Genomic DNA, 23,804 nt, shown 5'->3' with positions numbered 1-23,804 from the left:
ATATATAAAATATATAATATAGAATATAATAATTAAAACATAATTATAATGTAATATATATATAGCATGATATAGTATAGTATAAATAATAAATATATGTGATAAATAATACAGACTATAGACTAATGTGAGTTCAGTACCCGTATTGCACTTGGGTAGAACTTCTATATAGTGTACTATACTTGTAACTTTAAATGAACAAATCCTGTTGAGGTTCAGTCTGGGCGGGATCCAAAAGTGCAACAGCGGGGTTAGGTTAGAAGCAAAAAGGATTTATTGGTGCAGGGAAAACGGTGGACACCGGGAAGCACGTGAGGGTTTCTGGGTAAAGGAGGGTTTTCCAGGAGAGGTTTTCCAAAGCGCTGCTGAGGCTGGAGCTCGGCTACAGAGAGCTGGATCCAGGAGGCGTCACTCCGACGGGGAGGCTTTGGTGTAAACGCAGACAAAATCACAGTTAGACAAAAGCAAGTCTCTTTAAGCAAACAGTTTCCGTAGACATCAAACTGGCCGGTTACCACTCGAGGGAGGAATAATCCACCGGCGCTGGAGCACAGGTGGAGGCGGGCTTCATCCAGCACTGATTATCAAAGAGCCTCAGGTGAGAGTGAGAGCGTCCTCTCCCGTCCAACAGCCCCGTCCAGCCTGAAACCACTTGCAGCCCGCAACACACAAGCATATATACTACAACACAAAACAAACAAAAACTCGGATCACCACAAACCCTATGAAACACGTTACGTTTATGAGACAGGATTAGTTGGTTTGACTACATTCCTGTATCACATTTATGATACAATCGTTGTGGTGGGATTTGTGTAGCAGCTTGCAGTTTCGTGTTTTGGTGTTGTTGTGTGTACTTTACAGTATATTTCAAGCATTTCATCTTACTTAGGGGTTAAATTAGCCCTTAATCTAAGTGGAAACAGTAGCTCACGGTACATCAATCATATGAAAATATAGAATCTATTGTTCTGATAAAAGGTTTCATAAAAATATATTTACAGCTCGTACTACTGGTACTACTACTATGCAAAATATCTGCTTTTAGAATAGATGCATCACAGATAAAGATTTACATGTTATTCCCATCTCAGTATTGTTCTCCAGCTATTCTACTATTAGCTTCTTGTATTGCGTAGGTCCTGCAGGTCAACATACTTGCTTAGAGTCCTTTACATATCCTGATGTGTGTGGACGAGAACAGCTGAGAGAGGCAAGAACCAGAAGAAAGAACGCTCTGTCAAATGTAAAATAAATAAATAAATAAATAAAAATAAGACTGAAAATGAGAGAATGAAGTAAAGAAAGGAAAACGGAGATAACGCTGGAGGAAGAGCAAGAAAGACGTTGTGCTAATGGTGAGATTCTGAAGCCTGAGTCTACATTCTAATGGTCCAGGCACAGTGGGTCATTCACTTAACATGCACACACACACACACAAACACACACATTGCACATTTAGTTCATACTGTCGGGTGGGGTGAGCCCTTATCTGGAGCTGTGAAGATAAGAGGCAGTGGGCCACTCTGCAAAGCTGCCATTTTAGCTCCTCATACATGTCCACACACACACACATTTAAAAAGGTTGTCTTCCACTGTTATATCAAAACAATATTATATTCTGGTGAACACAGTTGAAATAGTGCAGAGGCTCCTCTCATTTCATCCCGTCTCTCTCTCTCCCTCCCTGTCTTCATTTCCTCTTTGTCATCTATAAAGAATGGATGAATGGGTGATGAGGAAATGAAGACAGTAATGATTAAAATAAACCTGCTCGTCTTCATAAGTACGTATAAGATCATCTGAAAAATTGAAGTGTATCAGGTGAACATGTTAAAGGCCGTTAAATATTTTACAGCTTCTATCTGATGCGAATCGTAGCAATGCTATTAATAAATGTCCGTAATTAAAGACGGCTTCTTTAGCTAATCACTCACGAAGCGACAAGGAGAGCAAATGAACAGAACTGCACCCTCGCTGGCCTTTTAAATGATCTTCTCCCACATGTAGACACACACAGTTGCAGCTGAATATGCTTTAACTGCGAGGACGTTCTTGAAGTAGATGTTTACGAAAAAAAGCAATTTGAATAATAATCTTAACTTAATTCCCCTTCCTCACCTTTAAAGGTTGGGCTTCAAAATACTAATTTCAGCATCTGGCAATGACTCATTTAGTCGCTGAATCATCGTTGACCCCATATGACAGTGGAAGAGTAAAATTAGATGTGCCTTTAATGCATAATGTGTGTGTGTCTGTGTGTGTGTGTGTGTGTTTTCACCTTATGAGTGTGTGTGTGGAAGACCGAGTGAGGCCACATGCATTTGCTAAGCAGCCCGGCCCTGATTGATAGCCACTGTGATTACTGTAGTGTTCTACTTTGTTGATTGATGTGTTCCACCTAATCTTATTGACTTATGGCTAAACACTGTGCAGAATGCAGCACAAAGTACGGGCTTCCTGCAGAGTGCTCACCGCTGAATTTTCTATAATAGCTTTCCCATTCTTGCAAAGTGCAGTCAGACATTGTGGCGAAGGGATTTGGCACCTCAACAAAACCTAACACAGACTGATAACTAGTGCAATAGGCGCTGGAGACCAGCATTTGTCACAGTATAGTCTTTGAGGAGCTTTGGTTTAATAATGCAGTCCTGAGGAGTCAATACTGCAGCAGTGAACAAAAAGTTTACCAACACTTGAGAAGACCATATAGGTCTGGATTTACTGTGATGGGATTATTGAAGCGCATGTGTCTTTGTCACAGCAAGCAATCATGTGTTTTAGGTCTTTCATAGATTTTTTATTTTTTCATATAGGTCTTTCTTTTGTTTTCTCTCTCTCTCTTTCTTTTTCTATATTTGTATAGCGCATATTTACAACAACAAGTCATCTCATAGCGCTTAGCAAAGACAGAAACACCCAACAATCCAAAACATTCCCTATAAGCTTCAGCAGTCCGCAACAGTGGGAAGGAACTGAAAACCCAAACCTCTGACAGAACCAGGCTCAGGGAGGGACGACCATCTGCCTCGACCGGTTGGGTGGACGTGGAATGAATTACACAATTTCGTGTACAGTTAAACATTTCAAAGTCTGGAAATGACAACAACAGCTGGGTAAAAAATATACATACAGGAACTTGCATCATCAGTTTTGGTGATATAGACAGTTGTGTTAATCCAATTGTCTTTGTGATATTGCCTCTTAACTTTGTGCAAGTGATTGTATACAGCTGCTGAGCCATTTAAAGTAGGGCCCATTTGTTGCACTCATTGGACTCTGCACAGATCTGAAAAAGCAAATTACTCACTTGGGCAAATCAGGAAAGTCACCTGGAGCCATTTTTAAGCAGATCCCAAAATCAACTGTGCAACCAATTGTCTATTTTTATACTCTGCAAAAAAAGGGTAGCCCAAATATAAGATCTAAAAACTAAATTTGAGAAGAAAATGACTTTAAACTAGTGAAATAATCTGTCCATACAGCAAGTACTTGATAAGAAATCGTGAAATAAGATTTTTAATGCTCAATTTCAGATTGTACTGTAAAATCAAGGACTAAAAATGAGTAAATAGTGAAGTGAAAACCAGCCAAATTATCTATTGTGTCTCAAAATAAGATTTTAAATTTTGGCAAGTCCGAGATTATTTGCAGTGTCTAACAAGCTGTGATCTGGATTACAGTACAAACCATCACCAGCTGCTCAAGCATGGTGGTGGTAGTGTTATGCTCTGGAGCTGTGTTGGTGCAATTGTTGAACTGGTGCTTCACACAAAGTAAATGCAGGAAAACAGAAGGAGGATGATAAAACCATCAGCTAGAAGGTCGGGTCTTGGACGTAGCTTGGTGTTCCAGTAAGACACAAAACACACATCAAATATTGTAAAGAAATGGAAAATTCAGGCTGGACTCCACCATCAAGAATCTGTGCTGAAGAAACACATCTGTGTCTGAAAGCCAACAAATTTAGTTGAACTGCACCAATTCTGTCAAGAAGAGTGGTCAAGGATACAACCAGAAGCTGGTGGGATGGCAACCAAAAGCCCAAATATTACCAGGGTTACATATATATTTCCAAAAGATCTGTAATAAATTAATTAAAGAACCCAATTGCATCATATTTTTTTTCTGATGAAGGCTCATGTTTCATTAATTCCGTCATAGAAATTTAAGAGTTACTGGATTTTGAATCTCACACGTGGTCTTTACTGGTGTATGTTTATTTACAGCTATAAGTTCCTCGTGTTAAAGGAAAAATGACAACAGAAGGCAGTTCCTGTTTTCCACAAGCAGCACAGGAAGCACTAATGAAACCAAGCACCGTGGGTTTGCTTTTGATTTTTTCTGTTTTTTCCTCCTTTATCACTAAATCTGTTCCTTCTCCAGGCTCACTGACTTTTAAATATAAGGGTTCCGGCTCAGTACTGTACAGCTGAACAGCTCTGTGCGAGTCGCTGTGCGGTGGCAGGTGCGCTCGCTAAGGTTCACTTATTTACATTTGGCTGTTCATTACTTTCTCCCCAGGGCTTTTGCCTTAAATAGGCCGCACGATCGAATGACAGTCGCTGCTCTCCAACACCATTTCAATTTGCATTTGTTACGGTTTATTTATCTACCTCTGTTCTCACTTGTCATTAAACAAAAAAAAAACACTTCCCACTGAATGGTAGCACTTCAGTACTCTGGTCTCGGCACTGTTTCTCTGTCACCTCTGTCCTGGAAGAGACAGATTTCAGTCAGTCTGTCTTCCCAGTGTTCTATAGTGTTCCTGGCATATTGTATGTGTGTGTGCATGAGTATGTGTGTGAAAAAGTCTGTTTATCATGTATCATTTGGATAATGTCTACAATAAAATAACCAATCTACAACACGGGATTTTCTATTTTTATCTCTTTGAATTATACCTGCTATTGTCTGGGATTTATGCTTCCTGCAGGTGTGCTCAGGTATGAAAGTGGAGTGGGAGCATCCCCGTGCTATTGGCCCTCCCGCTGGCATTTGGCTGCACCGCTAATATTTTATTGATTATACACGCTCACGTTTTTACAAGCACTTACAGCAGCTGCCGTGCTGTAAATTCACCTTTTACAATGTCTCTCATCATCCCTGCTCACCGCATATCAGCATCTTGTTTGTCTGCTGTATGCTTCCCATATCTTCCCCCCGTCTCTCTCTTTTTGGGTGCCTCGGTGTCTCTCTCGGGTTATTTTTCTCTCTCTCTCCCTCTCACATATTTCCTATCGCTCTGCTGTGCTCGAGTCCTTCGAATCGTTTTCACTTAACATCGACCCTTTTTTTTCTGGATTCGTAAGTTTATAGCTCTTGGCAGACGCACACATACATGGCACATATATATATATATATATATATATACACTGAGATGGCTGGAAAGGCAGCACTTGTGTGTAGAGAGCAGGCTGCACACACACACACACACATCCACACACATTCACACACACACTCACACACTGCGACCAAGGACTGTGTTGACATTGGGATTGTGGCAAGAGGAATACAGTGGCAGTTTTTCTGTGTTATAAAATAAAACTTAGCTGGCTCATCTTCAGAGAAACAGAAGATTACAAATACCTCCGTTTATTGCACGTTATGAAATAGAGATAGAGCTCAGCCCTGCATGCTAGCTCCACATCTCCCCCTGTAGGCTGAAGCGAGGATGGCACGCCATATAATTCACCTGGCTTTGTCTGTGTGACTTACATAAAAGCAGCCAGACAAGTAGTGTGTCGTATAATTTTAGTGTTTGAAATTACAACTACGCTGTAATGATAATTACAATAACACTAATAGCAACAGGACTGTTAAACTCCCTGCACACACCCCCCCACAGGTGTTCCCCGCTTACATCGAAGGTGGGCAACGCTGTGTTGGGAATCATGTTAGGTCACCGGACTGTTCGTGCTAATAAGAATGATGATTGTGTGATATTTACAGGTGTAATTTTCCACCACGAGGTGCAACAAGGCTATAAAGAGACTCAAAGGGGTGTCAATAAAAGAGTCTGTGCATGCATAGGCAGTCCTAATCTGGTTTCATAATTGAGTGCCGTGCCTGTGTACAGTCAAGTAACACCCTTTTTTTTTTTACAGCGTACCTTTATGAAGGACTCGCACTTGACGTTGTCAGTTACGGCTGATTAGACTTGAGTTTAAGCTGATGCCGCGCAGGGCCGTCCTTGAAATTATGAGAGTTAGCAAATTTAATGCACTAATAAAAGTCGTCAACACTTTAACAAGTGCGACAGGAACGTTAGGAAGATGTCGGTTTGGCACATCGAGATGAGCCTGAGAGGAGGTCGGATCTGGTTCTACCACGAGGAGCTTTAAATTGATTTGTAAAGGGATGAAAAGCAAATACATATTTACTATCTCCCTGTTTCGCATTGGTCAGCTGGAGCACCGTCATTATATTATAAGACAGATGAGAAAGCTTCTCTTGACTCACATGCTCGCCTACAAAAGTAATTCTACCAGAATAATGACTGTTCTGAAGAATACCTCAAACAAGATATAGAATGTTAAGTAAATTTAGGGGCATAAAAAAATAAAAGAAGTTCAGCTAAGCTTTACCATAAGCATCGGTCCCAAAAGGGAATTGATCAGAATTGGCAGAGAACTGTGCATTCAATAGCAACGTCGGGCTTTAGAAAAATGGATTATCCCGTATTTCCCTCTGCAGCGTGCCCTCTGCTTCTCCGGCGTGTTTGTGTTTTCTTTTAAGCGCAAATCATGCCGTGCAATTTTGTGTGTATCACAGTGTGGTTGTGTGTTTGTCTCTGAACAGCAGACGGCTAAATCACTTTCTTTCTCTGTTTTTTTTTCTCTTTTTCCGACTGCCTCTCCCTCCACAGGGAAACCAGGCGAGTTTGATCTTTGAAGCTAAAAACAATATTTTATTGAAAGCATAAGGCAGCACACAGATTAAATAATGTGATCCAAGGGAAAAGACTGGATGTTCATGATGCAATTTGATAGACACAGAGGCCTGAGTCAAACCGTGGAGCACTTTTAAATGAGAGAAAATCCACTGTCATTTTCACGTGTGCAGTACCTGGTATGTCACACTGGTGGGTTTATTGATTAAATCTTGTATTCAAGGGATTAAAGCAGATGATATATTTGCTATTATATGACTTGTTGGTTCTCTAATTTAAGGGGCAGAGGTTGAAAATTGATTTAGAAAATGCTTAATGTTCTGGCTGAATGGTGATAAAACAAAAACAGGATGTGTAGTTACAGAGCTGTTATATGCGGACTTGTGCAGATATTTTGGTTTTATTTTCACCTGACTTTTCAGTAAGATGTCGGTGTTCTCGTCGATTCAGCAGGTAGGGACCCAGGATCCCCTGATGAGCAGAAGTCAAAGTGTCTGGGATTTAGCTGCATAAGCCTCGTGTGTGCCCTGCTTTTGGATTATGGATCTGGCATTTGGCGATTCCATGAACAGTTTGATTGTTTTTGGGGGAGTTCATAAACTCGCACCAGTTTCGGGCATTAGCGGGGATATGGAACGGAAACCTCCGAACGTCCGACATAAATGTGAGATGATCCAACTTTGGAGCAGAGCTGTGAATGTGGCTGAATGGTGGCTTGCTAGAAAAGATTTTTAATTGGGACATTCTGCTTGAACACCCATGGATTAGTAAGTTGAAATCCTTGTTTTGCATAATAGACCCTCCCCAAAAATGGACTACAGAGCAAAACTCACTGTGAACTGTTCAGGATGTACACAAAGAGTGATGCTCTGTTGATGTTTGCTATTAAACTAAACGAACAACATAACGTCTACTCCAAATACCTGCTGATCTTTCATTCATACCGTTAACTATAAAACCTGTTTACTGTGATTTAGGTGCGACTTTAATTTTTAATGCTCGTTTTATGATGATTTAATTATGATTTAGTAAAAATGTTCTTAACTTCTGATGAGCTCTTCTGGATGAATTATTACAGGAAGCTGTGTTTCGGGGAAGCAACCTTTTGTGTGGTTGATTAAATTTGTAAAGAACAGGGCACAGCTATGTACCTGTAATGAAAAAGGTTTTGTTTTTTATTAATGTTTAATATGTACGCCGCCGCTGCACCTCGTGTCTCGAGTCCATGTCTGAGGGCACTCGTAGGTGCATGACACACTAAACAACTTACTACCATTGTACACTGGAGATAATCCAATTTTACATACATGTACAACCAAAAGTAGGACATAATAGAAAGGAAGATCAAATATGCAGCAGATGGATTGATATTTCTGCTGCATGGTGTGAGGTTACCGTCCTTTACTTGTACCAAGCATACTAATGCGCCTCATCTCTATTCTGAATTTGTTAAATAATCATTCCTTTTGCACCATAATGATGTACTTTCATTGCGATCTTTTCAGGATTAATCTCATGCATATGCTTGCAATACCTTTTTTTGTTCCCCCCTCTCTCGTTTGTTGCTCTGTAAACCCAACCCGCTGTCCAACGTTTTCTCTGAATCTAACCGTCTGGTGTCTCTCTGTGTGTGTGCAGTTGGCCACGTGGGACCCGGTTCATGGATTGAATGGCACTCTGACAGACAGGAAATTGGAAAATAACATGAGGGGAGTTGTGCTCCGAGTCGTCACCGTTCTGGTGAGTATGGCTGACCAGTGTGTTAATCTGTGCACCTGTCTTTCTTTCTTTTCTTTTCTTTTTTTTCCTATCCTGTGATTTCTAATTGTCCACACACACAAAAAAAGGACCCATTTCAGGGCTCCCTGTTTGGAAAATTTGTCTGTTGTTCTCCCTGATGAATGAAAAAGGGACTGCTGTGACTCACGCCGGCATGTCAGATTTCAGCCTTTCGCTCTATTGTGCGTCTGTCCTTTTGTCTAGTTTTCTGCCCATCATTCAATTCCGTCTCGACGGAGACGGAGCGAGGGACAGATTGAGAGCTTATGTGAGAGAATGAAAATGGCACACAAACATTTATGAGACAAAGTGACGAGAGGAAAAGAGAGGAGTCAGAAAATATAAAGAAACCGGAGCAAGGTGAGCTTGCTAATGGACCGAGCTATCATCATTTCATTAGCTTCCGTTCTGACATTTGACAGCTAGATGATAGAGACTGTTGGAGTCTTGATGATAGTGGGACTCCAGCTTACCAGCTCTGTCTGTCTCGCCTGCAGCATCGATTTGAGTACATCCCATGAGTGCTTTAAAGATTCACTGCTGTAAATTCTTCATATCCTGTCTTTGAAGTCAGAAACAGAGAAAAAAGAGATAATGCTAGACATCTTTGTGGCTATCCCTTTTTCCCCTCTCTAATTTTTTTTTTTTTTTGCAGTCTTTGATTTTCATCATCCTTAAAGGGAGGGGAAAAAAAAAAAAAGGATATGGATTGCGTTTTTGAATATCGCCCCTTTTTCCCATCTCTTGAGTAAGGTGGCTTCAGTGATGGGAAATAAAGGTGTACTGTTTGTGCACATTTATGTTCCATGTTGGGTAAATATATGTGAGCTGGATGTCTCTTGCGACCCTCAAGACAGAGAAAGAAATTGTGTGAATCGTTCAGGGCGCCGCCCAAACATACGTTCATATGTGGATGGTTGGAGGGTCTAAGTGTGTGTGCCAAGGTTCCTTCAGGGACCTTTTAACCAGATTGTTCTGTGTTGCCTTGAGTGTTTCCTTCTCTGCTTTCTGTCTGTGAGGTGTCAACGCTCTCACATGTAGAGCGACTCTCACCCTGAAACAGCAACAACGCACAAACATTCACCTGCGAGATGATTTGTTCGTTCCACTCTGTTATCCAGAGTGTTAAATAGGTATCGATCGGCTAATTGGCGATGAGATCATTCCTCTATTAGCGGCCAATGACTCTAAATCAATGCTATCGATTAGCTGGGACTGTATTGATTATTAAATGGATGTGACCAAGCCGTGGCCATATCAGCGTAATTATTTTTTTATGGCCCTCCGCGGGGCTCAGTAGTATCTTCTGGTCACAAATGTCACCAAGTTTTATGTATTTTTCAGCTTATTTTGAAGTGTTTAAGCAGCTACAGTGAGCTTCTTTAGACAGTCGCACGACCAAGAAATTACAACTCGCTGACCTCCATGTGTTTTAGCTGGATTCATCTCAGCAGCTTAGTTTCCATCTTTTCACTTCCTTAATTTTTTTTAAGGGTTTCCCCGGTTCTACTCCACATTTATGAGCAGCAAGCTGTGAATACATCTACAGCAGCCCAAATATGCAGCCGAAGGCAGAAGATGTCCCTTTTTTAACTTGAGTTCCCATTTCTAAAGATAATGAAGAGCACTCACAGTGTTTTCCCTAAATGAACCTAAAGTTTTACTTTGGAGTATGGTGAGGCGTAAAGAAACCACGAGTGAAACCAACAATCGAAAGCTTTGTGATGATTGATGATGATAATCAGTGGTGGTTATCAAGGTTGCATTCAGTTGTTTTAGACACTGAGTTGGGTTAAATGTCGTTTACATGGATGGTTGAGTGCTTTTGTTTTCAGTGCTGCAGGTAAAGTTACGTTTCATTTAACATAAGATGTTTGCATATGCAGACACTGACAATTTATAGATCTGATTACAGTAGTTCTTTATTTTCTGTTGTCTGTTCATTTGGAAAGTTTAGTCATGAAAAGACGTAGTTAGTTTTCTAAGACACAGCTGTCAAAAGTAACCACAACTGTCACATAACATTAAACTGTTAGTGTTTTCATACAGACTGTTTAAAATGTGTTGCACCACACTGAGTACAGGTGGAAAAAAATCACATGAAACCAAGAGACGACTTTTTGAATCAGAATGAGGAAGAACTGACCATACTGTTTCTGTTCCATGTTGGCTTTAAACCCTCAAATGCCGATAAACGGCTAAATTCGGTAACGTCTTCAAGTTAATTTAATCAATACAAGAATAATAATAATTCAGGTTTAGTACCTCCAAGTCCGAGGCCATGGTTCTCTGCCAGAAACTGGTGGATTGAGTTGCTTCCTCAAGCGAGGGAGTTTAAGTATCTCGGGATCTTGTTCACGAGTGATGGGAAAACAGAGCGCAAGATGGACAGGCGGCTCGGTGCAACGTCAGCAGTAATGTGGGCGCTGTACCGGACCATTGTGGTGAAGAGGGAGCTGAGCCTCAAGGCAAAGCTCTTGATTTACCAGTCCATCTACGACCCGACCCTCACCTATGGTCATGAGCTTTGGGTTGTGACCAAAAGAACGAGATCGCGGATACAGGCGGCCCAAATGAGCTTCCTCCGCAGGGTGGCTGGGCTCAGCCTTAGAGATAGGGTGAGGAGCTCGGACATCCGGAGGGAGCTCGGAGTAGAGCCGCTGCTCCTTCGCGTCAACAGGAACCAGTTGAGGTGGTATGGACATCTGATTCGGATGCCGCCAGAGAGGCTTCCTCTGGAGGTCTTCCGAACACCTGGGAGGAGACCCCGGGGCAGACCCAGAACCTGCTGGAGGGATCATATCTCTCGGCTGGCCTGGGAACGCCTCGACATGCCCCAGGAAGAGGGGGGAGGGAAGTCTGGAATGACTTGCTGCCCCCGCGACCTGACCCCAGATAAACAGAAGAAAATGGATGGATGAAAAACAATAATAAAAAATAAAGCTTTAAACCATGAACTTACACAAATGTAAAAGTATTTAGTTAAAAAGTTTTTTTAAACTAAAATGACATGGGAATCACCAAAAAAAAGCTCGGTTAAGGTTAGAGACCGATTATGGTTATTGTAGCTGTTATTAAATTGGGATAATACACACAAACAATGACGAAATGCAGCAAAAGTAAAGCTAAGGACTCTTCAACTTCTAGTTCCAGGTGTCGTCTGAACCTCCAAAGCACGGCGCCATTGTGCTTAAACATATCGCAGAGGCTTTACCTAGAGTGCATGTTGGAGTCTATAAAACTGTCGCATCTATTGAACTGCCAGAAGAACGACGTAGAGAAAAATGTGCAGTGCATCATCTACATAAACCACAAAGTTCAGGGTTTTCTCGTTGATTCCCACTTTGAACAGCTTGTCTGTTGTTTTGGAATTCATATTCTCTGTCTTTATCAAACAGAGACTGAAGGGAAATGCATTCTTATAACAATATAAAATCTAATCTTCTGCAGAGATTGCCAGGGCTTTTCAAAATACATCTTACATCAATTTCACAGACAAATCCACAGAGTGTTTTGAAATGCTCACCATGCTGCAAATCACCGCATGACTCTGTCAGTGTCAGCATTCCCTCAAAGGGCTCTTCAAATGCCATTACTTAGTCTTCGTGGAAAATTGCTGTTCCTTCGCTCAATCATGTCTGCAGAAACGCCCGAGCAGCGCTGAGACCACATGTGGTACTTCCAGTCAAGAGGAGACAGAGGATGAACTTGTGCCAAAGGAATTAGTGCGGAGGAAAAGGGAGGAGGAGGAGGAGGGGATGGAGCGGAGAGACAGGAACACCATCGAGCAAACAAAGCGGAGATGAAGCAGCAGGATTACTGGATGTTGAGGGATGTGAGATAATACTGCGAGGATGACAAGTGGGAAGTAATGTAACCTTGATGGATGGATAGACGGCGGGATGGAGAGGAGCGAGGTGTCCCAGACATATGTTTAGGGGAAAGCTTGGAGACGTTGTGGCGTGGAGAGATGCCAAATGTTGTATATTACAGCTGGTGAGTGGCAGGGGGAAGGAGGAGACTGCAAAACACCAACAGAGACAGAAAGAAAAAGAGATTAGCATCACAAAGCCATACCACATCTAACAAGGTCATTTTTTGTTACAAGATTTCAGTCTGGAAACCATCGACTGAGTATCGATTGAGCCCAGAAGCTTAAAGCCGGACCAAACTGTGAGCTATGGGAGACGTTATATGATTACATGACCCATTGCTTGCCAAAAGCCAACACTTGGATCGACTCTTTAAACCAAATTTTCAAGAGATGAATAAATACTTTTCTTCAGCTACGCGTCTGGTTCTTTTACTGCAGATTTTATTTGAGAAAGAAAAGAATGTAGCCAGTAGCCACCATTGTTAAACGAGCTTAAAAAAGAAAAGAAAGAAAGACCGACCAGTGACACTCCAACAAGTGTGTTCATCTTGTCAGGTGCAGAAAACATTCGTGTCGATGTCAAAGCGAAGGAGAGAACTGTCAAGTAAAGCGCAGCAAACTTGAAATGACATCTGTCTCGAGCAACCTGTGCCCTTGCCGGAGAAAAGTGAGCTAAACTCAAACTGTTGGTTGGCTTTGAGGCATGAGAGAGACATGAGGTGCTTTTATATTCGTCCGGAGTCCTTCACCTGCAGTGCACCGTAATCAGACGAAAACACCAAACGGTATTTTTAGCGCCGCCCTGTCATTCACACACACCTACACACAATTTCAGTTTCTTTTGTTTGCATAGATTCGCTGCTTCTGTTGGTTGGACGTTGGTTTGATGAGCATGCTGACTGTGTTTGTGTGTGTGTGTGTGTGTGTGTGTGTGTGTGTGAATCGACTTGTTTGTACAGTACATGCATCCATGTGTGTGTACACAGCAGAGACTGGAATGCCAACTGGAAAGTAATCAATTGCACAATGAGCCAAAAAAATTAGAGGAAATGAAAGACAGATATTTTAAAGGTGTTTTTGTAGAACAGTCCTACGAGCTTTTTGTGATCTTTTTTTCTTTTTAATTCTCCTGAGGACTTTCTTTTTTCCTTGTTTTTTTTTTTTGCACCTAAAAGGTGACATTTTGAAAATCGTCCTTCTTGCTCAATTATTCATAATATTTCTTTGGTTTTCGTTGTTTATTACATTCTTATGTTGCTCTGCTCTTCAGAGGGAGCTTTTTTTAAGAATATGAGAACAGAATAATTTCCAAATATTAATTCATTTTGTGTATAATATTCCTGCACCAGGAGCATGCCGACAAAATGATGAAACTTTGATATTTAAATTCTGTTGATGACTACTGGTATCAAAAATGCTGTGAACATTTACCTCACAAGTGTATTTTTAGCTATTACGGGCTGGGCAAAAAGCCAGCTGTGCTTTTATTCCCCTATACAACAAGGTCAGCCATGTTTTTTTCACCATATATAAAAGATTAAAGTACCCAAATAGAGAGGCAATCAGTGGCACTTGGAGGGGGGCGCTCAGTATGTATGGGTGCATGTGTTCGTGGGTGTTCCTGCCGTGATTGATGGGTGCTCGTGGTGAGAGAGGGATTTGGCATGCGCGTCCACTCACTGCCTAATAGCTTATTGAACTGCAGCAGCTAGCAAGGATTAGAAACCGCCAAGTTAATGCGTGGCATAGCCTGTGTGCATATGTTTGTGTCTGTATGTGTGTGCTTAATGTGCAGCCAGTATCCAGTCGATAACACACCGGCCTTCATAAATCTGCAAGACACATTGGCCGACAACATTTCACTCATCAATAGGGATTTATTAAAGAAAAGAGAATAAAAGGAGTGGTGGTGGAGGCCGAGATAAAAAAAAACTCCTCAGTGATGAACTCAGTCAAAGGTGCAGAAAATAAAAGTAAAACTTGTGTTTTTCTGCTTTTCTCTAATGGGTGGTTCCTCCTAGTTTCCTGCCTCCCTTTCAAAAAAATGACTCGCTTCTCTTTGCACTTTGTTCACTTAATTGCCTAAAATGTCAGCGTTGTTGGACGTCGTTTAGCCTCACCAGTAAGCTGCCCTTTACATGCCACAGCGGTATCGATAAACAAGAGGTGCAGCCATCCCGATGGTATTTCAAAATGAACCAATCAAAAAACCACGGCTGCTGAATTGCGCGGTGCAATTATTGATTTTCAGCTTTTTAATTCACTTGAAAATGTTAAATAGGTTGTTTTTTTTTAAATAAATTATTAAGTCGGGTTCCCTCTGCGAATACAAAAAAATAAAAAAGGCAGCTGAGTAAGGAAGTTTGGGAGCCCTGCCAAAATATAATCGAGGTGTACATCTTGATTTTCTCTTGATTGCAAGCAGGGAGCCAAAAAGAGCGCCGAGTTAGGAGTGTGGACAGGTGGACGGATAGAAACATGAGGACTGGGTGCCACATAGGCTTGGACTAAACAGTGCTGCAACTTTACTTCTGTTCACGTTTGTTTTGTTTTGTTTTTCCCCCTTTTTAATCTCTTTCTACAATAATAGCTGCTCGATTAAGGTAGTTTGCAAAGTTTTTTTCCCCCCTAAAGACATGCGACCACAAGGTTAGCTTTGAAAAGTAGCAATTTGCCTGTGAAAGCAAAGAAAAGCATCACCATTAGTCAACATGAAACAGGTCTTTAAAGCAAAGAGGGTCCTTGCATCTGTGTGACATCTGCTTTCGGATTTTGACGCCGGCTCTTATACCGACATGATTGGAGTCATCAGAATGAGTGTTTGTGGTGGTATAATGGCCATTTGAGTAATGGCTGATTTAATGCTTGAATGACTGGCGTATTGATTGACTGCTCGACTGACTTGCTGACACGCTGATTGATTGCTGCCTTTCAGGAGGAGCCGTTTGTAATGGTGTCGGAAAACGTTCTGGGGAAACCGAAGAAGTACCAGGGCTTCTCCATTGACGTCCTGGATGCTCTGTCCAACTACCTGGGCTTTAAGTACGAGATATACGTCGCTCCGGACCATAAATACGGCAGCTTGCAGCCCGACGGTCAGTGGAACGGACTGATGGGTGAACTGGTCTTCAAGGTGAGAAGATAATTTACTTTCACACATGAACGCACACAAACACGTACACTTACGATGCATAAAATTGAATATCGGAGAGCAGTCAGCATCAAAATCCATATTGTCTCTCCATAACATGCAGAGACGGTGTTTTAAATAGTATTTGTTTGCCTTTTTATGCACCAAACTGCACAAGGTGGAGAAGCATCCATGCGAGCAGGCACAGACCAAAGGCATCACTTATTAAGTAGGACTGTAGCCTCCCACAAGTTCAGTCTGCACAGCCTTAAGTCCCATCATAACATTCCCACTCGAAATCATGTCACTTCAAAAGCAAATATTTGAATGAGAGTACCAGTTTGACGTCTTTAAACTTCTTTAATTTGGAGAGAGACTCAGACACTCATTCAAGAACTCTCGCAGCATGAAGTCTGAAGTGGAAGAAGAGAGGGGCTGACCTCAAAGATTGTGTGATATTGCACATTGGTGAAAACAGAGCGGCTTTTTTAATAATTTGACAAGCTTCAAGTATCTTCAAGTGTTTGATGCATAACTGCTGGCAGACACTTAAAGTGCTTCAGTGGAAAGTGAAAAACGTGGAGTTGTGAAGCTGTAAATGTGGATTCCACAAAGATGGAGAGGACTCTAGTCTGAGGGTGATGAATTAGCGTTGTTGGAAACTGACTACTTCAACCGTGACCAAACTGTTGTACCAGACAGGTCAGTGTTCGGAGCTCAAAATGAACCAATTTCACTTTGAGTTGTGTGACAAACTTTTGTGTAACAAGCAAATCATTTGTGCCCTGAGGGCTATTGCCCTCAGTTTGGGTATCCAAGATGTTGACCTTTTATTGATTCTAACATGCTGATGACAGTTTCAGATGGAGACATGGACAACCTTTTTAGTGCTGGCAAACAGAAGAATATTTAAATTATGCAGGCAAAGTATTAAATAGCAGGCTGTTTGGTGGATCGGTGGTTAGCACTGTTGCCTCGCAGCAAGATCGCTGGTTCGTGTCCCAGTGAGGACATCCTGGGATCTTTCTGCGTGGAGTTTGCATGTTCTCCCCGCGCAGTGTGGGTTCTCTCTGGGTTCTCCAGCTTTTTCCCACACAGTCCAAAAACATGTTGAGGTTAATTGGTGATTCTAAATTGTCCGTAGGTGTGAATGTGAGTGTGCTTGGTTGTCTGTCTATAGTCAGCTGGGATAGACTCCAGCCCCCCCCCCGAGACCCTAGTGAGGATTAAGTGGTGTATAGATAATGGATGGATGGATGTATTCAATACATATAACCTTTTAAAACAAAACAAGCATAGAAAAAGTGTTACGACCCAGTGACTAAAGGACGTGAGTTTGGACCCAAAATGAGAGGGAGACAGGATAAAGGGAAAAACAGGTTTATTTGAGGGAATCCGGGAGTGAGGGACACCAGGAGGCAGGTGAGGGATCCGGGGTGGGTGCGTAGGCTTCAGCCGAGGGAGGAGGGTGATTTCCTGTGCAGGTGTTCGTGGAGGGGAAAGTCCAACTCGTGTTCCGCAGAGTGAAAGCTGGTGTGGGAGATCGAGCGGCTGGACGCTAGGATGCAAGGAAAGACAGAATAGGTTACTCGTGAGCTCGAGAGTTGTCAGTGTAAACCACCTCAACTTAGTGAACACGACTAAGCGGCCTGATGTACCACTCGTGGAGCTGACAATCGTCTGGCACTGGAGCCCAAGTGAACAGCGGCTTTATCCAGCGCACTGATGAGAACAATGAGCTGCAGCTGTGCCAGCGTAGGAACGTCCTCCTCCAACCAACCCCGCCCAGCCTGAAACCAACAGCACAGCCAGCTGAAAACACAGGCGACAACAGAAACCCGAAACTGCACCACAGAACAAGTCCATAATTACCACAAACAGAAGACGACCAATCAGATGTACACAGTCAGTGTTCTTATGAGAGTATAAATCTGAAGGAACACCTGGAAACAATAAAAAGAAGCTTTTAAAATACCAAATAGTTCATGGTTTCAGAGGGTTTTCTGTTCTTCTGGGGCCTTGATTCCTTAAAACACTAGAAGACTGTTGTCATGTGGGGGTCTGCCAGCAAAAAGGGAGCAAACGCCCCTTAGTTCCTCACAGTTACGCCATTCTTTTGTCCCCAAAACTGCTAATAATTTGTTGAAATGCAACAAGACCAATGCAGTATTAGCAACAGTAACACCTCCCTCCAAAGCCCCACCTATTTAACACCAGAATTGAGCAGGTGTTGGTAAAAGAAATCAACTACCTACATAACTGTCACCATGTAAAGTGAAATAACTTTACTCATAATTACTGCCGCGACCATCCAATTCAACTATTCTTATGCCTTTCTGTGCCAAAAAAGAGAGAAAAATATGTTTTGCATCCTGAAGCGACTTACATGAGTTGCCTACAAAACTAATGGAGAGTAATTAAGACCTCAATGAAAATGCAATTTAACATTTAATCCAGTCACTTTAGCTGTGCGACACTGACCACACCTAAAACGACTGACCACATCATTGACCACATTACCGGCTGCACCTGTTAAAGTCAATATCTCTCCGCTTTATTGCCATAAGCAACTGTTAAATAGCGTTCATCTAATATGCTGCCATCACGCAAAGTGTCAGTTTAACCTACGATGGCAGAAGTGCATTCAACAATCCCCCATCCCAAATCCGTAGCCATTTACATACAACACATACTAAGCTGGTCTTTTATGGGAATTTCTGGCTGCCTATACATTATACATGTGTAAGCCTGTTTGTGCAAGTTCATATCTTCATGTGTACAATGCCCCTTTTATGTCCTCCTGGAATTAAATTAAGCCGCTGCATGTTTTGTTCATTCTCCATAGGTCGAGGATGTTGGGGGTTTTTTTGTATCAGCAGTATTTTTTATTTTTTTTCCAAAAGTTTCCCATGCCTTCATTTCATTATTTTCTTTTGGCTGTGTGTCAGGCTTGAGCAATTTTCAAGACTCCGCTCTCCTTCCCTTGACCTTGAATACTTGTGTTTGTATTCAGCATTTGTATCCCGGCTCACGAAATTATAGAGAAATGCTTTGAGCACAATGCATATTTATGTGTACACAGACAGGCACAAGCTGTAAATAAACTGAACATGCAAATAATTTTGTTTTCCCCATCAGTCAGCAACAAGGTTTATCTCTCCAAAAACCCAATTATACCAGATAATTATTACCCAGAGTGCTCTCTGTAACTTTCCGTGTTGACTGACCGCATGTGTCAGCTTGGAAATTCATCTCTTCTCTCCACACACACACACACACACACACACACACACTCGCATGCATATCGTGGTGGCGTCTCCACCAAAAGGCATCCTGCAGGGTTTTTCATAATATTCTTCTTATGCAGTGTAAGTGACAATTTCTGCACATTTAAGCATTTTGTTTCCTCACTCAACTGTGAAATTAGCAGATTTTTTCTGCCTACAGTGGATTAAAAATTTGTTTGTTTTGCGTGTGTGTGTGTGTGTGTGTGTGTGTGGATGCGGATGTGGTGTGTGTCTTCGTAAGTGCATAATCCGTGTGTGTGTGCAGTGCCTGTAGGGCTTAGCCTTCACCTACAAATTCACCTAACTTGTTACAGTCAGTTGTTTCTAGCAACAAAAGAAAATCTCATTATCGAACAAGTTCATAATACGCGCCTCTGTCTCGCACCGGTATAGATTTCAAGCACAAGCACGCGCTCACAGCGGCGTTCTAAATCCTTGTTATGGTACAAGCAGATGTCTACAGCTGCTAGCAAAGCACTGGGGACTGGAAACGTTTTAATTAGCCATCATTGTTTCTGCATTAAAGCTAAGATCAGCCTATTTTTCCTGGCAGACATACTCCCTGACAGTTGTTTTTTTTTTTTTTTTAACTTAGTCCTTACATGTACATAATTAAAGCAGTCGTTTGTTGTCTACAAGTGATAAGGAAAAGGTTTAAGTGCTTGTGAAGGCACGCCGACAAAAAAAAAAGCAGATCAATGAGTTAATGAATAAATGATTCAGAGGTCGCATATCAAAAGATGTCCAATCCACCTTGGGCTCACAGCACGCACGTGAATACTTATGTACATTACTGGAAATAAAAACTCATAACATGAAGCTCGTTATGAGAATATTCATACGTGAGCTTGCTGTTGGGGATCCTCTCTCTTCTAATCTTAGTTTTATCTTTAATTATCCTCAGTTTTACTGTTTAATCAGCACAATATTTAACATGCAGTCAGTCTCAGTGAGTAGAAATGTTTTGACAAACCCGTGCTTGCCTAATTTCTATTCCCTGCCTCGTTGACTAAAAGTGCAAATGGTGATTAATTTGCTCATATCAGAGAGAGTTTTTCTAAAGTTAGTAGACTGGAACAGGGACCGTCATGGTTGCACGATCAGGAAAATTTCCCCCAAAATCTTGTAATTGTAACTACTGGTGCCATTACCAGTAACCATCATAATCGTTTTCTTTTTGCAAAAGAACAAACAACATTAACATTTTTTGAACAAGATATATTTCCATGTAATAGTCACGGTTCTTATAATTGTGACAAATAAAGGCCTTGAATCTTTGAATCCTTAGTAGAGCTTCACTAATCTTTAGCTACAAAAACCTACATTTTCCAGACGAGCTCCTCACCGACACATTTTCACAATGTTGATGCTTCTAACTTCTCCCTTCCTCTGTGCCTCTTGCAGCGAGCCGATGTGGGGCTCTCCGCTTTGACCATCACGCCTGAGCGAGAGAGCGTTGTGGACTTCACCACACGCTACATGGATTATTCTGTGGGCGTTCTGCTGCGCAAGGCCGAACGCACCGTGGACATGTTCGCCTGCCTGGCACCCTTCGACCTGTCACTGTGGGCGTGCATCGCAGGCACCGTGCTTCTCGTTGGCATCCTGGTGTACTTGCTCAACTGGCTCAACCCACCGCGGCTGCCCATGGGATCCGTGTCTTCGACAACGCTGTATAATTCCATGTGGTTTGTCTACGGCTCCTTTGTACAACAAGGTAAGAAAGAGTTGGGCCGGAGGAAAGGGGAAAGCAGGGGGCAGGAAAACAAAAACGGACCACCTGATGGATGAATGAATAGAGTTTTGGATGGTTAGATACACAGCTGTGGTGGTAAATACTGGCGGTTTTATATGACTACGAGCAACGATCAAAAACTTTACAAAACTATAGCAATAAAAATGAAAAGTCATACGTGATTTAAATTGATGTACATCGATACAGAAGTTCCAGGGCTTCAACAATGCTTGGAAAGCATTGGAATGGAATTATAGCTATGTAAGCCTATCAAGCACCATTTGCTATGAGTCTTCTAAACTGTGGCAAAATGTAGATTGTTCACCTCAAACACCTCAGGACGTCACAGTAGAACTTCGTCCACCTTGGGGGGGGATTAATTCCCACTCTTGAACAGGTGTGTCTTCTCCAGTCTTGGAAATGTGATCTGTTTCTTCCCTTGGTGGTAGCTGTAGGGGTTCCTCTCATCACCAGTGGTTATCCTTTGGAAAAATCACAAATGGGCACCTAGCACTGGTTACAAAAATGTGTAGGACAGGTCACATTGGTGTCAGCTCCTCTCTGGACTTGTGATCAGTAGTTAGGCACTCAGTTCAGAGCAACAAGTCTGAACTTTTTGATTGCACCATGTGTTTCTTGGAGGCATGTTTGCTTATGAGTAGGTTCCCCAGAGTAGATTGGAAACAGTGAAGCTTGCTAAGAGCTCTATGTATGTATGTACATTTCAGAGGGATGCCCCTCCACGCTCCCTTCACTTTGTGAACTGGATAAAATGTTGATAATTAATGACTCAAGCAGCCATTATGTTTACTCTAAAATGCATTAGGTAGTAATAACAGTTTACAATTTCATTTAGCAGACGCTAGCAGAGTAGATCACATTCATACACCAATGGAGCTGCCATGCAAGATGCTGCCCTCCATTGGGCGCAACTTCAGGTTCAGTGTCTTGCCCAAGGACACTTCAACTGTGGGGGATCGAACCACCAACCTTGCAATTAGAGGCCCACCCACTCTACCACCTGAGCCACGGCCGTTTGACAGTAGCTAATAATATAATAGTAGTTTCTAGGAAGTAGTGTTTTTCTTTGTTTGTCTCACAACTCCCCATGTGACCAAGAGTGGTCGTAGACTAACAATAGTTTGATTATTTATGGTGTTAGCATGCTTGGTGTGTTGTTTACTCTTGTTGCCTTCTCATGAAGTTAGTCAAGCGCTATAATTATGCCATTCTCTGAACTATGTTTCTTAGCCCAGCTGTCAACCAGAAGGTGCGCAGTAGTGTTGTTATTTGCCTATGGGAGGACATGGACTGTTACAACATCATGCTGTTTTTTTGCAGGTTCCGTTTCAAAGGTAAAAGATAGAGGGATCATGGGAGGGGTGGGAAGCATATAACAAAAAATGTGATTGCTAAAGCAATCGAAATGTCAAAAATTTGATAATACCTGTCCCCTGGGTGTCGTAAGTGTGAACTGACCTTTCGTGTTTCAGCACAATCGTCAAATTAGAGCAAAAGGGAGGAGACATTTTGTTCCACATGGATTGAGCGGAGGATAATGGCCTCAACCTGGTTATCGGCCCAAAGATTTTCCGGGATCCATCAGGCCGTGCTCAAATGTAGAGATCAGACAATTGACACCTGGAGAAGGATTTACATTTCATCATTGTAGGAACAGAGGCATGGCAAAGAGGCAAAATGCACCGGGAACGGGGGGAAAGAAAGAACATATAAATGTGTATATCTGTTTTTAAACTCATGCACGTGTTTCATTAAGCATCTATTTTTCGATAGTTTAAGAGGAGACACAAGTGTCTTCCTCGGCTTATTCTTGTGTTTGTGTCTAAATAACTGCTGCTTTCAAATGAGCACAATGTACTGTTGTTGTCATGCTCTGGGCCTGGCAATAGTTAATTTTTTAAGCTACATTAATTATGCAAATTTAAGGAGGAAGGATTTTTTTATTTATTTATTTTTTTAACACTGCCTGTGAAACGTTTTGGGCCCTGAATAAGCAACTGATGAGCATTTCACCGTTTGGTAAATAATCCTCCATCTTGTGCTGCAGATAATGGTGGTAATGATGATGATGATGATACACGCTAATTGCTGTTTGATATTCACGATCATTTCTCTTTTTAGCTGTAATTAACATTTTAGTCATGGTGTCATTAGAAAGAAATGTAGAGAGAGAGGGAGAGAGAGAGAGAGAAAGGATTTAGTTCTTTAAGAGTGTGTTTGTCCTTTGTATGTATATTCAGGGTAATGCATCCCAGTGTGGGACACAAGTAGAGGTCAGTGAGGAATAAATCAGGAATGACCTAATAACTACTAATTAATAAATCATTATTGACTTTCTTTTAAAATCGTTCCTCATTAAATTTGAACCAGCCACTGTGTTGCACAAAGTAGTTTCCACTCATTTATTACTAATTATTCAACCAACAGTTAATAAAGTGACTCATCATACGGAGCAGTTACCAGGGAGCTCCTCACTACTTCATGATTACCTGAAATAAAGCATCATCACACAACACGCAGGTAAATACTGAGGAATGCACAAGTAGTTCCTTAAAAACAAACCAGAGACAGCAAGAAAAGTAACTAATGATTAATTAAGTAGTAATTAAATTGTTGTTATTACTTTGTGACACTCAGCAGCTGGTTCGGAGTTAATCAAGAACTACTATTCAATTATTAATGATTCTTTCGTTATCAGGTCGTTCCTTGTTCTTTCCTCACTTGCACTTTAGTGGCTGCTTGCATTTTCATGACTCTGCACCAGCAACAGCCAAGACTGGATGCATCTGTCCACCTGTACATACTGTCCCTCCAGCCTTTTCTCATAAACGTGGTTTGCTTTAAATTTGGCACAAACAATCACTTGGAGCCATGAATGAACTGGAACATGGTTTGGGCCGTAACATAAATGTGTTTGTGATCATATTACACATTTAATCAGATACTGAACTGGTTTCACTAATCGTTGATGCCAACCTGAATCTGAAATGATCCTATAGGTCTGTTTTTGCTGCTAGCTTGAAGATGTGCGTGACGTATCCACCATTTTGAATTTGTAGCTTCTTTGCAGCAACATATTTGCAGCA

At 41.7% G+C, this 23,804-nt stretch overlaps 1 protein-coding gene across 1 annotated transcript in view; it reads left to right on the top strand.

The window, feature by feature from the left end:
- grid2 (glutamate receptor, ionotropic, delta 2) overlaps window positions 1-23,804 on the top strand; it is a 584,280-nt gene that overhangs the window by 443,128 nt on the left and 117,348 nt on the right. The window contains exons 9-11 of the mRNA XM_008279344.1: window positions 8,531-8,632; window positions 15,481-15,678; window positions 20,367-20,679. Coding sequence (XP_008277566.1) covers window positions 8,531-8,632; window positions 15,481-15,678; window positions 20,367-20,679 — 613 coding nt within the window. The remainder of the gene's footprint in view (window positions 1-8,530; window positions 8,633-15,480; window positions 15,679-20,366; window positions 20,680-23,804) is intronic.

Source organism: Stegastes partitus, unplaced genomic scaffold (genome assembly GCF_000690725.1).
Source record: "Stegastes partitus isolate 25-593 unplaced genomic scaffold, Stegastes_partitus-1.0.2 Scaffold155, whole genome shotgun sequence".
NCBI lineage: Eukaryota > Metazoa > Chordata > Actinopteri > Pomacentridae > Stegastes > Stegastes partitus.
The sequence above is the reverse complement of the archived record's forward strand: the minus strand, read 5'-3'. Positions and strand labels throughout refer to the sequence as shown.